At 38.8% G+C, this 16917-nt stretch overlaps 1 protein-coding gene across 4 annotated transcripts in view; it reads right to left on the bottom strand.

The window, feature by feature from the left end:
- Nucleotides 1–16917, bottom strand: part of fbxw7 (F-box and WD repeat domain containing 7) — a 98138-nt gene that overhangs the window by 14199 nt on the left and 67022 nt on the right. For 3 of the 4 annotated variants that reach the window (XM_079264824.1, XM_079264825.1, XM_079264827.1), the window contains 3 exons: nucleotides 6145–6227; nucleotides 4874–5015; nucleotides 1325–1459 (listed from right to left, as the gene is read on the bottom strand). In XM_079264824.1, coding sequence (XP_079120950.1) covers nucleotides 1325–1459; nucleotides 4874–5015; nucleotides 6145–6227 — 360 coding nt within the window. Of the gene's footprint in view, nucleotides 1–1324; nucleotides 1460–4873; nucleotides 5016–6144; nucleotides 6228–10589; nucleotides 10692–16917 lie in introns of those variants that run through there. The other variant, XM_079264826.1, reaches the window with a different exon arrangement.

The following is a 16917-nucleotide window of genomic DNA, read 5'->3' as shown; positions in this document are numbered from 1 at the left end:
AACATTACAGGCTGTTTTATAATATTTTCCATAATAAGGAAATCAGATAGGTGTATGTTTGTTCAGTCTTGCTCAACCCAATGTCTGCATTGGCTATAAATGTGGAGGATCTGCTGTTTGATCAAATGACTGCACTGCTTCATGAAGTGTAAGCTGCTTTGCAAATAATGTTGTTTAATTAATCTATAGTAATCTGAAGGGCTTTTAACATGTGCTGTCAGGCCGCGACTCACCCTCGATTTGATGTCTGAGTTACTGAGCTGGAACAGTAGCAGGCTAAAGAGACTGCATTTTTGTTTTGTACCATATGAGGCACAGGGCTTGTGAAGACAGTGAACCACATCCAGCATTAAACATCATCCACTTTCCCAAATCCATGCAGTATCTTCAAATCACTATACCTTTATATAAACATAAAGCCCCAATAGATAAAAATGTTTTATTATAAATAATTTGTTGTTGTTTTATTGTGCATCACTTTGGGCAACACAGTTGTGTTTCAGGTGCTCTATAAATAAATTGGATTTTTTAATCATTTAAACCTCATAGGTTGATGTTTTGTTTTTTTTTTAGTTTTTTTTTTTTTTTTTAAAAAACACTTGTAGTCTTAATGTCACGCCTAAGAAAAGTGCCTTCAAAACTCTTTAGGATGCATAATTCAATCACCTATAAGCGTGTCTGAGTCAGCAATTCATTACCTGCTTGAAGATATTTGAGTACGTTTACAGTGATTGCTTTTAAAATTCAGCAGAAATTGTTTTGAGCTCCAAGTATAACTGTCTTTACAGAGGGTGTCCTCCTAAAAACGACCCAGAGTGAGCCTCAGATTTCCAGCAAGGGAAAGAGAAAACCAAAATCAAAGAGGAAGGGTTTCATAGTGTCAACATACTTAAAGTTGTTTGTATATTTACTCGTGGATCAAGTGGGTCTGACACCTTGAAATCTTGCATCCTATTGCCTCACTCTATGCTACCACAGCCCCCACCCCACCACCTGCCAGAAACAGTGATGTACATGTGATCTGCAACACGACATAGAAGCTGTTTTACAGGAATCCCTTACGCAATCTAATCACATCAGAGACTCAGTGTGGCATTTCAAACCATTTGTCAGTTCTAATGTAAGAGAAACGCAGGACCTCCACTGTAGATGTCTTAAAATGATGTGGGAGGTAGACTGCTACTGGACAAAAGCTGACGCGAACACTTTGTTTCTGTCAGGTATGTTCACTCTAGAACAAGCTAAAAGGATTCCTGTGGGAGTTTGGGTCAGGGGAAAGAGGAAACATCCAGGGACAGATGATAAGGCCGACAGAAGAACTCACCTCTTTGGGCAGCAAGGAGATGAAGTCTCGCTGAAACTGCGGCTCAATCACCTGCATCATATGCTTGACTTGTGTGGGCTCACAGCTGTCAATCAACTCATCCAGCGCCAGCAGCTTCTCTGGGCCAGTCCAGCTCTGCAATGCACACACCACGGAGAAATGGCTTCAAAATTATTTATAAGCTCATGCTTGATGCTCACAGCATGAAACATGGTTGCTCTTGAGCTGGAGAAGATTTAATGGAAAATTCACAACTATTGGTTGTCAGCCATGTACAACCACATTCCTACATATTGCTAACACGACAGCGTTATGCTGGTGAAACGTGTGCACCTTCGTGGTCACTTAAAAGACTTGTGTAATATTAAAATAAGGCTTTTTAAGCATCAAGAGTGAGTGAATGCCCATGGTTTCTTATGAAACAGGTGAAATATTATTTTTTAGACAGAAGTGTGAAGACAGTGGTCATGAGGACAAGTGACCCAATTCTAAAAACACTGCGTTGCAGCAGTACCAGCTATCAAAACTCTTAAACCAGTTTGAAATGAGCCCAATGTATTGAACTATTGCCTTACAATAGTTTCTAAATCTACAAAACAATTTTACAACTACAGTGACTTTTAATGGATAAAACACTTTTGCAACTAGTGAAACACCACAATCAGAATATCTGCTGCATCTCTAAACCTGCACTGCTGCACACAGCACAGTTGTAAATATGTAAAAGCGAACAGATAACAGCACCGGGGTGTTAAAGGATGATTGTTCCAGTTCACTGCCATCTTGGACTGGTGCACCTTGGAAACCTCCTGTCTTGTGCTGTGTGACTAACATACTAATGTTCCCTATGTGGCTTCCACAGTAGCACAGATGCTGGAGGCATTTGAAGATTTAAACCAAAACATCAGTGGAAAAGAGTCAGACTTCATCGGTAACCATCAGAAAAAACCTCCACGGGCTTATTTCTTCAGCTCCAACAGTTAGCTGAATAATACTCCAACTGCATGCTGATTCTAGCAGCTGTGGAGTGCTGAACTTTAGCAGTGATTACAGGCTACAACGCAGGGTGGAAAAATCTGGCGCATTCACACCACCTGTAATTTGGAAGCTAAAATATTTAGACAGAGGTGCTGGTTGTGAAAGTAATCAGAAGAATGACTCCTTCACCCTCGCAGAGGACCATACAGTAGTTACTAATTTGTTACATCAGCATGCTGGCATTGATTATTTGTACTTTTGTTCAAATGGAATCTCTGACACCAGGTTTATGGCCCCCAATCCAAGCTGAGAATTTGTAGTCAAGTAAAACATTTAGCCTGTAATTTGTTACGCACTACCTGAATGTTGGCAATTCCAACCTGCTGTGTGTACACACGTCTGGATGTAACTGTCATGTATATATTAGTCTATCAGCATATGAAAAGGTGAAATTAAAGTTAAGCCATTAAGGATCTATGCCTTGGGCCAAAACATCTGTCACTCTGATGACACTGTACTCAGTAGGTGCCAATCATTCGGAGTCATTTCAAACATAACATTTTTCTCCATTGTGCCACAATTTTCAACTGTTGAGACAGTTTGCTGAAGAAAGAGTACTTTTTTTTTTTTTTTTAGTTTGAACTCTTCTTACTGATCCTTGTGAGTGTAATCATTGCAGAATATTGCATAAGTCACGATCCAATGACGTTTCATTGGGAAATCTCCCTCTAACACAACCCAGCAGTTACAGAAACAGATGTGAGCTTAATGTTACGGCTTAGACATGCAGAGAATTCAAGCTTGCATATGGAAAAGTGTTATGGTTCTGGCATGGAGGAAGGCTCACTCTGCACTGGAGTTAGGCTTGCCTTTGCACCTCTACCTGTTTCAGTGGCCAGCTTTCTTTGGTGGTAATGCCAAAATTACAAGTGGGATGATGACAAATGCAGGCTATTCTTGCATCTTTGTTGCTCTCTGTCCATTTTCTTTGTAGTGGAGGAAAACAGGTCATTTGAGACAATGACGATCTTGTATAAGTTTATTTCTTATGACTGTCTGCCACAGTCATTGCAAGAACTTCTCTGTTGTGAGTCTTTTCTTTTTACATCCAAATGACAAATTAGCAACATACACATTCATCAATAAAGGACTGTGAATGATCTAGGATTGAAGAGAAGTCTGTGTCAATTGCTTTGGCATTGGTTCAATCGATTATTCCTGCACTTTGTGTAAATGAGAACTACTGTATGTTAATTTACACGTCATACTCATTTGATAAACCAATCATTTTGTGAGGCTGCTGATAAAACATTAGAAATGAAAGGCATACACTTGAAACTTAATTTCATTATAAGACACTGTTGTTCCTGTGTTCAGATTGTTCAGATTTAATTCAGTGGGAAATGCTTTTAATCAATCAATCGATCAGCTTTATTTGAATTTATTTAAACAATTTAACAGTCATGTAACAGTAATTTAACTTGGTCAAAAACTTGTTTGTAAACTTTAGCTTTTGTCCAAATTATTTATTAGTGAGCTCAACGTAGATTTTGCAAGATAGATTTAATTACAGCGGATTACTGTTTGATATATTTTTGATAACACTCTTCCACACTAAGCTGTTAATGACTGGCGGTACTGATATTTAATTTAAAGAAATCTAGAGGGGCGTGAATGTTATTTATATCAGCTAAAAAGAAAATGCACTATGTACTTGCTTTGGTCTCAGAACACCAAATCCCCAATATTCTCTGTGTAAGTACAGTAAGCCGTCTTCTAGCTGCCTTTCAGAGGCTGCATGCAGGCTGGGACTGGACTGGGGAATGTACAGAATGTAGGCTTGTGGTTTAGCTGTCTGTAGCCTGTTCTTCAAGATTAAAGACTGGGGCAGGTCAGGCCCGAGGACTATTAAAACAGGACAAACACTGAGGTGTCACAGGTTCAACCAGGCATTCTGAGATAATACGTTTAAACTCTCTTAGGTAATGAAATCCATGGTAACTCATTATGTGGAAATCAGGGGGACCATCATGGCTAATATGTTTAAATTACATCTTCTTTCTTTAAGGTCTGAAGTCATTAGTGCTCAAGACTAACAAGACAGAAATTTCCAAAGCATGACATTAGCAAAGACAACAATAATGCATAAAATACTGACATTATTCTTGCATAACTGTATATCTTTATATGATAATAGTCCTTTCAGTCACTGAAAGAAATCAGCTTTAAATTGGCTTAATAGATAAGAAAAGAAAATGCATTTCCCTTTCTCAGCAGTGACTAGTCAATATTTACAGGATCAGAGAAGACAGCCATTAACACAAAGCATGGCTCTTCATCAGACTAATGTGATCTTATAACCATGTTTTCTTTTTTTGTCTGAACATGAACAGCTAATCCCAATTCCATGCTACAGTGCCGATGATAAGGTCTTGGGCCACATCAGCAAGGCAGCAATAATCACAGAAACCAAGCGAATAGAGACTGGACACAACATCTGCTTTTTGATTAGCTGTTACTCATCAGGTTTAAAAGCACCAATACAAAAGAAGTAAACTCTCATGTGCTCACCTGAAATGTTCGGAGCCATTCTTGAAGACCTGTGGGTGGCTGTATTGAGGTGATTCGTCGTCTCTGTTGTCCCTGGCTATTGGCTGTTCTAATGTGGCCAAATGTTGTGGGTGTAGCTGGACATGGAACAATTCCTGTTGGGCTGCAATGTATAGGGGAAAATAAATCTTACACCTTAACACCTTAAGAAAAGTCAACATTAATATCCACTTTTAGAAATGAGAAGCCTGCAGTTATCTTAACTACAACTTACAGACAGACATGATAAAAGGTTGCAGCTAGGTAGCTATTTAAAGATGTACAAGATTAACCATGAGTACATCTGTTTGCAAATTATTTTACTTTAAATTTGTTATATAGCAATCTCCTTATTTAGCTCTAATCTGTTCAATTTTGGACTGTGAAGCGATAAAATCTTGTTTACTTTCATTACTAAGTTATATAAACAACATTATATCAGGTAACTGCCTGAAAGTTTACGCCAAAAAAATATTAAATTTACAACTCAAAACAAAATACTGACTTCAGACTAGCATCCAAAATGGTCACAGCATCAAATGAACATCCCTTCACGGCATGAAAATATTTATGAAGGCAAGATTTATTGAAGAGTTGCAAGCATTTCGCCAAGCATTCCTTGTAAGATCAGTAAGTCATGTCTACGTCTGTCAAAGGCTTCTAAATGTGCAAAGTTACACCAATTTCTGTTCAGGCTTTCCCACTTTTCTTGTGTCTGGATGAAACAAGAAATGAAAAAAAAAAAAATGCTGCAAGACTTCAAAAAAAAAAAAAAAAAAAAAAAAAAAAAAGGGGGGGGGGGGGGGGGGGGGGGGGGCCCTTTATACTTTTATAACATTAGCGCATCATCCAGTGAGCACCCTCAACGCTATGGATTTTGCTTGGTGGCAGCAGAATGGGAAACTGGGAGTCAGTTTCATAATTGATTTATTTTTAATGGGAAAGGAAGCTGAGAAGGAGCCAGTTACATAGCAACATTTACAGTTAAGTGGCTGTGTTCAGTTTGAATTTTGATGTAGCTACATGTGAACATACACATTAAATATTCAAGGCAAGAGAAAGATCTGGGACTTCTAGCTAGATGCTGCAGACACAATGAAACATGAAGAGGACACACTCAGCATCTTCAGTTATATCATTTGACAGCTTGAATTTATCTACACAATAGGCTCAATTAGTATATGTGTGCCAGATGGAAAACAAAGGCAGGACACTGCAGCAAAACTGGTGAGAAATAGTAGACTTTACTGTACCTCGGATACTCTGGACCTTTACAGGGCTTTTTTCCTGAAGGGAAAGATCGGACCTCGGGACCATGGTCCAACTTTCTCTTCATCTGTTAAAAGAGACAGAAAAGAAAAACATTAGAAAAACATTACAACGGAACATTAGAGGAGGACACTGATAATAATATAAATATAATAATAATCCTCTTTTTGCTTTTGTTTTTTATTAAATAAAAAAATTAAAATAAATTTAAAAGTTTTTTTTTTTTTTTTAAATTAGATCCTATTAATCGAGAAGCCAAGTCTGATCCCTGTTAAAGCGCTAATGCTTAAAGACAAGATGCAATAATAAGGACACTGATCATGCAGGTTTTTACAGCCACTGACAGGCAGAAAATTGCTTTTGCGGGTTACAGACTTTGTCAACATTGAGTCAGAAATTCAGCATATTCATATACTGACAAACAAGTCCAGAAACTATTGTATACAAATAGGAAATTAAACTTTAATGCCTTGGCTAGATCCAATTTATTGATACATCCAATGACAAAACGTGAAGATATGACCAGTCTGGAGATGAAGCAGCTCAACATTATGAAACAGCAGCATACAAAGAAGCTGGCTGTTAGACAGTGTTATCTTAAACACGATAACCGCATGAAAAATCAACAGAGATCACTGGGCAACCAAACAGACAATAATATCCAGAGGCAAACAAACCCATTCACATCCAAACTCCTGAAGGTACAACATGTTCATGCACATGTAATAACCACAAAATGTGAAGCTTCTTAGAGGGAAGGTACAAGGTACATTTTTTGACAGAGTGACTCACTCAAAAAGAAGCAAGTCAGTTCTTTTCTATTCTCCATCACCTGTGTGTGTACGCACCACCCAGTCCCTGTTACCACCTACTACACAGGGCAAACAAAGGAGCCTGTGTAAAGGCCAATTTTCTTCATTCCATGCCTGCCACTCTCTCTGGCAGCACTTCTCACCATCTCCTTGCCAGACTCTGATGAATAAACAAACTACCTGAATAAGTGAACACAGATTTTCAGTGTGTAGCCAAAAGAAGATAGTTTGACCTTCCCGTTTTATTCTTTAATTATGGTCATTATAAAATTTTTAAAGTAAAAAGCTCTGCAAAATCTGTGGCTTTACTTCCAAATCTAGTGGAGATGAAACTTGGAGGAACACTTAAAACAGTCTTTTGATGGTAAAGCCAGCCAGCTTTATTTGATCAACATAAAAATGAGTTATTTATCACTTAACACAAAGATGAGTGACAACTAAATGAAATCTGACTAACAAGTGGCATTTATACATCAGCCGATGATCATATGAGCAAAAGCAGATATTTAGAGTTCAAATATGATTTATTCTCTCATTATGGGCCATGATGTTTTTTCCACGCCATCACAGCCACCGTGGCAAAGATATCTAGTGACTTCTGTTTACATTTCCAGTCCAGCCTCGTGCTGCCAGACATGACCTATGCTAGAAAATGATGCCCTCCTACCACTGTGTAGTATAATTAGATGATTGTTTATAGAGGCCAGAAACCAGATTTAAATTAGACTTACTTCCCCCTTTGAGACAAACAATGCTCTTTTGATGCAGGTTTGTTATTGCAGTATTGTGTGCTGCAAAGGAAAAAAGAAAAAAACTAGACATTTGACTCCATACTGTCTGGCTCTACAGTGACATGATTACATGTCTACCTCAAGATGTGTACTTTTTTCTTGTTTATCATAGTAATTTAGTGAAAGTGTGTGTGCATGTGTGTGTGCCTGTGTGTAAGTGTGTTTTGGCCTCTGTGGTTTCAGCTTCATAGGCTCATGTAAATGTTAAGCAGTGCAAAAGTCATGATATGAGAAAAAAAATATATATTAACCAAAATATAATATGCAGGATATCAGTAAAACCATTTGTGAGCTGGAAATCGATGCTGGATCGCTTTCTCATTATTCAATGAGGATTATAAATTTGGGACACCATACCAAGTGACATTCAACCAAACCCTAAGCTTCTACAGGTATGTACACATGATCATCACACTGACATGTCCTGCACATTAAGTGATCCCTGAATATTAGAGAACAAGAACTGATGGATGATTTGTGATGATTTCTTCTCAATTCAGCTCATGTATGAAGCTAATTAAAACTCCAAGAGAAGTCATTAAAATGTCAGGAAATTGTATAGAAGTTGCAGCAGAAAATTAGTCAAAAACCATTTAAACAACAAAAAGGTTTCAGGCTTGTGATGAATTTGCCCAAATCCTGAAATCTGTTTGGTTAGATAGAGTTAGGTGATAGTCATGGTTGCTAAGATTTGGCTTCAACACCCTCCTGCCTTGTTCTTAAGTTGGTGATCTCACTACATTGGCAGTTGAGTAGCCAAGGAGAACCTGGGTGTGTGTATGCATGCAGTGGGTGTGTGCATATGTTTTGTGTGTGTGTGTGTGTGTGTGTGTGTGTGTGTGTGTGTGTGTGTGTGTGTGTGTGTGTGTGTGTGTGTGTTTCTAAGTGAGAGAGAAGAAAAAAGGGGGTAGTGCTGGCTTGCTTTATGCTTTTTAGTGTGTGTGTCTATGTGTGTGTGTGCATATGTAAGAAAAGCTCAAATTAAATGTGGGCATGGGGAAGGAGAGGGAATAGAGGAGGGGGGGGGAAAAACCCCAGCATGCAACCAGCTTGTTCTTGTGTTTCAGCCTGGGAAAAGGTAACACGAGAACGCAGTGTTTGTAAATCACTTCATGAATTGTCTCTTCTCCCCTCCTCAGCTTCCTTTTCCCTATCTGGCCAAAAACACAACAGATGGAGACTTAAAAAGGGTTAAAGATATTTTGCAGACTGCAGTCACTCTCAAATAATGTGTTGATTCAGTTCAACTGAGACTGCAACTCGGAAACCTAAACAAAAAACTCCATTTTCAAACGATTTCAAATAGAAACTACAGTTTCCCAGTGCCTGATGACATACACAAACACTTGCTAACTCTGGTCCAACTGGCTTTTCCAAAATATAAAAAAATAGAAAGTCCTAGAATTTACAAAAAAAAAAAAGGAAAAAATGTTTTAGATTTTGTCCTCAAAATAACATCCCCGTTTGATTACTGGCACTGGATGCGAATAGAGGCACTAAAATATTAAAGTTCTGCCAGACAACCTCAAATTCTTATGCGTTAGTTAGTACATGTACAAAATGAATGGAGAATACAAATGGACAAACATTTAAACATGCAACCCACGACTAATCCACTGAGAATCACATTCTGTATTGATTAAGAAAAGTCCCCCATCACAAGAGACCAGAAAAAAAACACAATTAACTACTTGGTATAAATTACACCATCTAAACTTTGTCTTCACAAACATGTTTTTGTTTGCACCCTGCATTTCCAAGTAAAGGAGTAGGCTATTAGTGTATGGGTGCCACCCAGTATAATACACCCAACATCCTTGAAGAGACTACCTCACGCAGTCTGACACAGTGACCCATTATCTCTGGTTGAAGCCTGAGGCGAGTGCACAATGTCAGGGAATAGGCTACTCCAACAGGCAGAGGCAGACTGATCACATGCACACATTTAAAGCAGTCACTTTGGTCAGTGGAAGATAACCACTGCTGCATAGTAGATCTGTAATAAGCCTGCAAAACCATACAGGACTGCAGAGAAACCTGTTTGCTAATGAGCTGGTATTTTAAACAGAATATGCAGAATTTATATTATGGAAAAAGCATTCACTTGGCAATGTCAAAGGGAGGATCATAGCTGATACAGGTGCAGAGCGCTGCACATTGATGAAATTAGGTCCTTTGCCCTCCACAAACACCAAATTCAACAAACAAGAACATTCATTCTTATATTATCTCTCTTTCTCTCTCATATATATACATACATATATATATATATATATATATATACATACATATATATACATACATATATATACATACATATATATATATATACATACATATATATACATACATACATATATATATATACATACATATATATATATATACATACATATATATATATATACATATATATATATATATATACATACATTTATATATATATATATATATATATATATATATATATATATATATATATATATATATATATATATATATATATATACATGACTACATGAACAGATAAAATGCAAATAGGCGAGATGCGGCGCTTATTTAAACAGTTGAAGTTACTATGAAGAGGATGCTCAGTTGTATTAGGACATTTAACGGTGCGCAAATATAATATTAAGGCCCAGGCAATTAAAGAGGCGTCTCTGGGGGTCTGCTACACCGCTGTTCATCCTCCGCAGTGGTCGCACAATCTGCCGCGAGAGGCGCGTCAAAGATAATGTGGGCGACAGAGCGAGTCCAACGTTCAGTGAGAGATGGGGATGTGTTGAAGGCGACACGGTGGTCTGTGCAGGCACAAATCCTACTCACTTTGTAGAAAATCATCTTTAAAGTGCCGTAGAACCCCATCCTGACAGTCTGGTGTTTTCCCCTTTCCTCCTTCAGTGACAATCGGTGAAGTCCAAGCGTGTGTGTGCGGTGGGCAGATCGCTCCGGCGGCGCGAGGGCAGCGTACTCTCAGGTAAATCCGACGCCGTCTCTGATGTGAACATGCTCGGGCACGTCACCGGACTGGCGTGGGTGCAGTAGATTCCCACGGTAAAGGCATTCAGAAATGGGTGGAGGAAAAGAAAAAAAAACGAAAAAAAAAACCAGGAACTCCGCTGTATCACTTTGACTTGAGAGAGGAGAGGGGCTAGGTCGATGGGTGAACAATGCGATGCGACGATCCCGGAGGCTTCTGCACCGCCGACCAGCCGAGCCGTGCAAAGGGAGTGATCAGATGAGAGAGGGAGAGGGTGACACTCGGCAGAAAGGGGAGGAGTGGACGGGAAGAGCGTCAGAGCTCAGAGCAGTGCCCTCTTCCTCTTCACAGGCTGCACGACGACTCCTCCAAACAGGATCGGATTACAGCCTCCCCGATGGAGACGGCAGGAATGCTGCAGTGCATCCTCCAAGAGCAGGGAGCTGGAGGACATGCGTGGCAGCACACACAGACCGGGTGGGGTACGCACCTGTCGTGTCTTCCACATAAAAAGTGGACCCCCACTTGTTGCGAAGTCAAAATACATCACGCACGAACTACAGTGCACTTGTTTTCATTTATGATTATTATACTGTTATACACTACGGCTGCAACGACCACACATCCTTCATCTATTGCTTTGTTAATGAACAGGACAAATAGTGGAATTTGTCACTGACGACTTGTTCTGTGGATAAATTTTCTGGCAAACATATTTTTGAAACGATCAGGTAATTTTTTTAAAGCAAGACCTAAAATGAGCTAAATTTAGTCGATTGAAGGAGAGCTCCAGTTATTATTTCCATGCAAAAGTTGGTCAAAAGCAGCATAAACTTTACCAGCAAAACAAATCAAGTGTTCCTAATGTTACACAAATACAACCTTTTAATAGTAATATCTACAAATGATTTCTCTTTACTTTAAGACATGTAATGGAGTATTTTGTAGTATTTTTTTTACCCATTTATTTATTTATTTTTTTATTCCCAATTTTTCCTCACAGCATTCAAAGTTGTAAGAATATTTTTGCAGCACTTGTATCTATCCATGGAAATCCCACTGACCGCCCCCATCCAACTAAACAGATCGCATGGACGGAAACATGTGAATCAATTCATGCTTACTGCACCTGCTTTTTTGCTGGCCAATATTTGCATTTCCATGGCTGACTGCACCTGCCCACTCAAGAACACTATAGAGCGCTGGTGGCTTCACACGACTTATTACAGCTAGTAAAATTCACAACCTCAAGATGGCAGCTTTAGTTTAAAAATAAATTAACACTGCAGGGGAAGAAAACTGTCAAAACCCTGAAATGTCTGTTCAAAGGGAGCCATCAAGTTAATCCCTAGTGACTGTAATGTGTTACCTTTAGCTTGGCCATACAAGACAAACACCAAAAGCCACTTGTTTGATAAATTTGGAGAGATGGAGATCTAATTAAAACATGTTTTTCCCCTTAGACACCTTGAGTCGCTGTTTATCAGCATGAACACTGATGTAATTTAAACCTTGCTGGTGCCTCTGCTCACACCACATTACCTTTTCTATAAAATGGTTTGGACAACTGGTGTAACACAGTTTGGACCAAACCAATAGTTTCAGATGACATTCAATATTTGCCTCGGCTGACCTCACTCAACATCAGCTTTAAAGCATCAAAACAAGGGACACAAAGAAGGGCCACGGGAAGGGCTGTGTTCACAGGTGATGGTGCATTAAGGCCTGGCAGCCATTCAGACACTCCTGGTTAACACCTGTAATTACTGTGTAACCTGGCACAGGGAAGAAGAGGCTGGGTAAAATCTGCCTCAGTGTCACAGAGTATTTAGAGCTCACTGTGACATTAGGTACATATATATATATATATATATATATATATATATATATATATATATATATGTTATGTAAATTGAATATAGGAATCCACTTGAAGATGCAGGAATTAAGATAACATCAAGACTTCCTGAACAGAGACAGAAGATGTGGCAGGATTTTAGCTTTATAGGTATTTTGCTGCACCAGTAGATACATGTGTAAATAAAATCAAGTGGGCACGGAGGTGCACAAGACAGAGCTGCTGGAGCTTTGTGTGTTTAAGGGGGCTTTTGAGAGGAAGGACCCTCTTGATGGTCCAGGCTGGTGCAACCTTTACACAGCACATTGGAATGTGTGGCATGTGAGGGAGGTTGGACTGTGGCCTTTGAATGGGCCGTGGCCTCCTTTGTCACTCTACTTCTGCTGGTTGGTAAAGCATTAACAGACCCCCCCACCACCACCACCCCCATGCTAGTCTCCTGCTTATCAAAACCAAAATTCTGCTGGTGAGACATAAAGCTACAAAAGCAGGAGCTCTCTTTTCGAAGCAACCACCTTTTTGTCACAGTTTGTTAGTTCTAATCGTGGACTGCATTAAACTAACATTACCTTCAGACAATGCCTCCTTCTGCTGCAGGTTTCTAACAGCTGAAGACGCATAAAATACACTCATTACATGGCGGTCTGGTAGATAGCTATGGGGAAATGCAAATGCTCCCTCACTGAGCTGTGTAAAAACAGCCAACATCAATGTCAACGTTTCCGCGTTGTGGCCCTGGTAGTCTAAGCAGAGCATCTTCAGATTTCAAAGCATAAGGACATTTATATTATATAGTTATATATTTTATCTAGCTCATTTACTACAAAAATTTGTATTAATAAACCAATTTCATAAAATATCAAAACTTGTGGGGGTTTTTTCAGAAAGAATAATATTCACAACCATAAAAAAAAAGCTTAAAAGCATGACTGTCTGTGGCTTCGGGCTTGCGTGGGTTTCTCTGACGGCATGCCTTAAAACAAATTTCTTTGGGTTTTTGTTTTTTCTGGACACCAAATCTGAATGCATTAGACTGAGAGACGGTATGCTACTTCACATACATAACAATGGATTAATCTACAAACAAGCACAGTCACAGAAGATTAATAGAAGCCTTTTCTGATCATGAAATTACTAAGTTATGTTAGCAGCCATTTAAGCAGGACAGAAGTGTTGTGACTGGATCTATTTCTAAGATGTTGGTGGGAAAAAAGGCAAACAAGTGAATGGGGCCTTTCTTGAGCAAATGTTTAATGTGAAGTGTTGAACTTGAAGGAGGCAAATACTTGTTGGGCAGCGATGCATCACTAAATAGGTTTGTGTCATTGTGCGATTATCCTCTCTGCAGGAAAAAAAAAAAGGAAGAAAACAACTGGGGGGTCTGCCCTGAATAGATTTTTCTGAAACGGTGAAGTGTGATCTCCCTTCCAAGCTGGACAGATGTAGTCTGTGTAAAGGGGGGGGGGGGGCTTGGTGAATAAGATAACCATAGATCGTGGCATTCTATGAAGGATATTAACGGCATCATCTGCATGGAGTTAAATTAACATAACCTCCAGCCACCCACGCGACAGACATTCAAATTTGAAGGGGTCAGGCCAAAAAAGAAATTAAAGCACCAAGCAGAGGTTTCTCCCATGTCACATCAATGGGGTTCATTGGAAATAAATTACAACAGAGGTCAGTATTTGCAGTTATAGGTAATTATTTAGATATTGCATTTGCAAGCAGATGCTGCATTTTAAACACTATACAAGAAAAGAGGCATGGAGACAATTCTTACACAGCGATGGACTACAAGTGAATAGACAGAAAAAAATCATCACAGTTTCAATAAAATGGAGCAAAGAACAAATACAATGGTTTGTGGTTCAGTAGGAAATACTGGCTTGAGTGTTATTTAACATGTAACTAGATCTAAATGAAAAGTTTTTCCATGTGGCGGTGGTGAAGGTTACATTTTTATCATGTAATAAAAGGCAACGCTGTAGAGCTCGATTGTACAGCCAGTTTGCCTTGTGAAGGAACAAACCGGCAAAGAAAAATACGCTAAAACTTTAGAACATATTTGCTCCCCAAGTACTCTCAGAGATACAATGTTAGTGTTTGTAATTGCAATAAGCAGGTCATTTCTTTTATTTTACACTTAACAGTTTTGAGGATGTGAACAAATACAGTTTTCTTTACTTACATATATCTGGTTGTACCTAAATCCCTCCTATAGCATCTAAAATGGGACTTCTAACTTAAAATCTCCAGTAAGGTAACAGATGTTATGCTTTCAACACTTCTTTGCATTTTAAGTGACAGGGCGACAAAAAACAGCGAGGTTTTGTATTAGAAAAGATGATTCTTTATAATCATAATTTTTCTGTTGGTGAAAAACGGGGTTCCTATGAATGGGCATGTCATTAGCCTACACTCCACTGAGGCAGTTTACATGACCTTGAAAATCTGATATCAGGTCAGTTCATTATCAGATTTTATTTGCATAGTGTTTACATGCATAGTGACATCATTTCCTGTTGTTTTTTTTTTTATTAACATGTAAAAAGACTAGAGTTAGAAATACAGGTCTAAATGGACGGGGACATCTGAGTATTGGGGAAAATCTACATATGTTAATTCTATTTTTTATTATCTGAAAAAGGCAGTTATTTGATTAAAAAAAAAGTAGATTTTGCTGTCTATGACCACTTGAATAATTTCATAGCTCCAGAAATCAGGATGTGATCAGATTTCTGGTTGGCATGTTAACAGTCTCGTTGTAAAGGTGTGTGTTTTATGCCAAGTCTCCTTAAGGGACAACGTCCCCTGAAGCTCCCCATCTTCATGTGGTATGGTCATCTGAACAGAGACTGATCCAAGCACAGACATGATCTTCGTGCTTACAAACATATGGACTGCCTGCAGCGAAACTGGTACAGATGGTGAAAGTTGCTTCACACAGGCCTAACCATAGCAGTTAGTGTTCATACAGCACAGTGGCTTCACGCCATCTAGGAATATGCTTCTTCACTTTTTCAGCAATCATAATTTCGGCCGACATGACCCGCTGCTCGTCTTTGATAGGAAAATACACATCAATTTAATCTCAGTAAGCAAGTTCTAGATCAAATAAATAAATGTAAATAAATAGCAGCTTGATATGCAAGGGCATGCACATCTTAGAGAAGAGAAACAAAAGTTGTTCCCAGCATGTCTACAAGGACACCAGGATGTAATCTAGATGTCCTTGTAGTCCCGCTGGGAAAAGAGAGGAAAAGAAAAATTGTAGAAGAAAGGACAAAGATGCATACTGCTTCACTGGTTTTCTCAATGAGGTCATTATTAACATTAGAAGTAACCAGTAACTGAGTTTGTGTCGCTTTGCACCTTAATGATGCTCTCAGTCATTCCACTATTGGATGCAAACATCATATCGAAGCCAAAAAGACATCCAAGGGCCAAAAGTCCACAGAAGCTCAATGTCAGGAGTTCACTGGAAACTGTAGAAAAATCTTCAAAAATATATTTGACAGTTCTTTTTTTTTTTTTTTCACCTACAATAAGGATGCAACGTTGTACAGCATTAAGAGACAGTTCAAAAAGGCTCTGGCTGTGCTGAAAAAGGTTCAGCAAGTGTCTTTCTCAACTAAATCACCAAGACATTCAAATGGCCGGTCATGTCAAGTGCTTTCATTTAGCCCAAAATCACAACTTTGTTGCTTAAGACTTGGCAGTTTAAGTAATTTGGTTGTTTCTATCTCTAACAGCTGAATGCTCTCTTATAGGAGAATCTAAAACCACCATGAGGAAGTAATGAGAAAAAGTCTTTTCCACACGAACTGACATGCATTATGTGCTGTATGGCTGGTGTAGATAACAGTAGCAGTAGAGCATGTAAACTTCTAAATTGGGCAAAAATAACAGTCAGTCAGGACAGTGTAAAACTTCTAGAACAACCTCTAGCTCCATAGAGAAAGATAAATGAACATTTTAATACACCAGCAGATATAAAGCTAAAGATAAGGTAACGAACATACACCCTCTAATGGCTGTGCAGGAAAAGGGTTAGTAAGGGTATTACTGTTTTTTCTCACTTCTAATCCTTCATCTTTGATAGGCTTGTCTGGTTTTGCATTTGGATAGTCAGGGCTGTCGCATCTCATTCAGAAATGAAAGAGTTCTGGAAATGTGTGATGAGCCAGGTGAAACACAGCCGAGGCTGCCAACAACATTTACACATAAATAAATAAACCTCTTTAATCATGCAGAATTACACACTGCATCCCAGATGAAGGGGAGTGAGCCACTCTGTGCCTCATAGCTATTAC

Source organism: Telmatherina bonti, assembly GCF_933228915.1.
Source record: "Telmatherina bonti genome assembly, chromosome: 3".
Lineage (NCBI taxonomy): Eukaryota > Metazoa > Chordata > Actinopteri > Atheriniformes > Telmatherinidae > Telmatherina > Telmatherina bonti.
The sequence above is the reverse complement of the archived record's forward strand: the minus strand, read 5'-3'. Positions and strand labels throughout refer to the sequence as shown.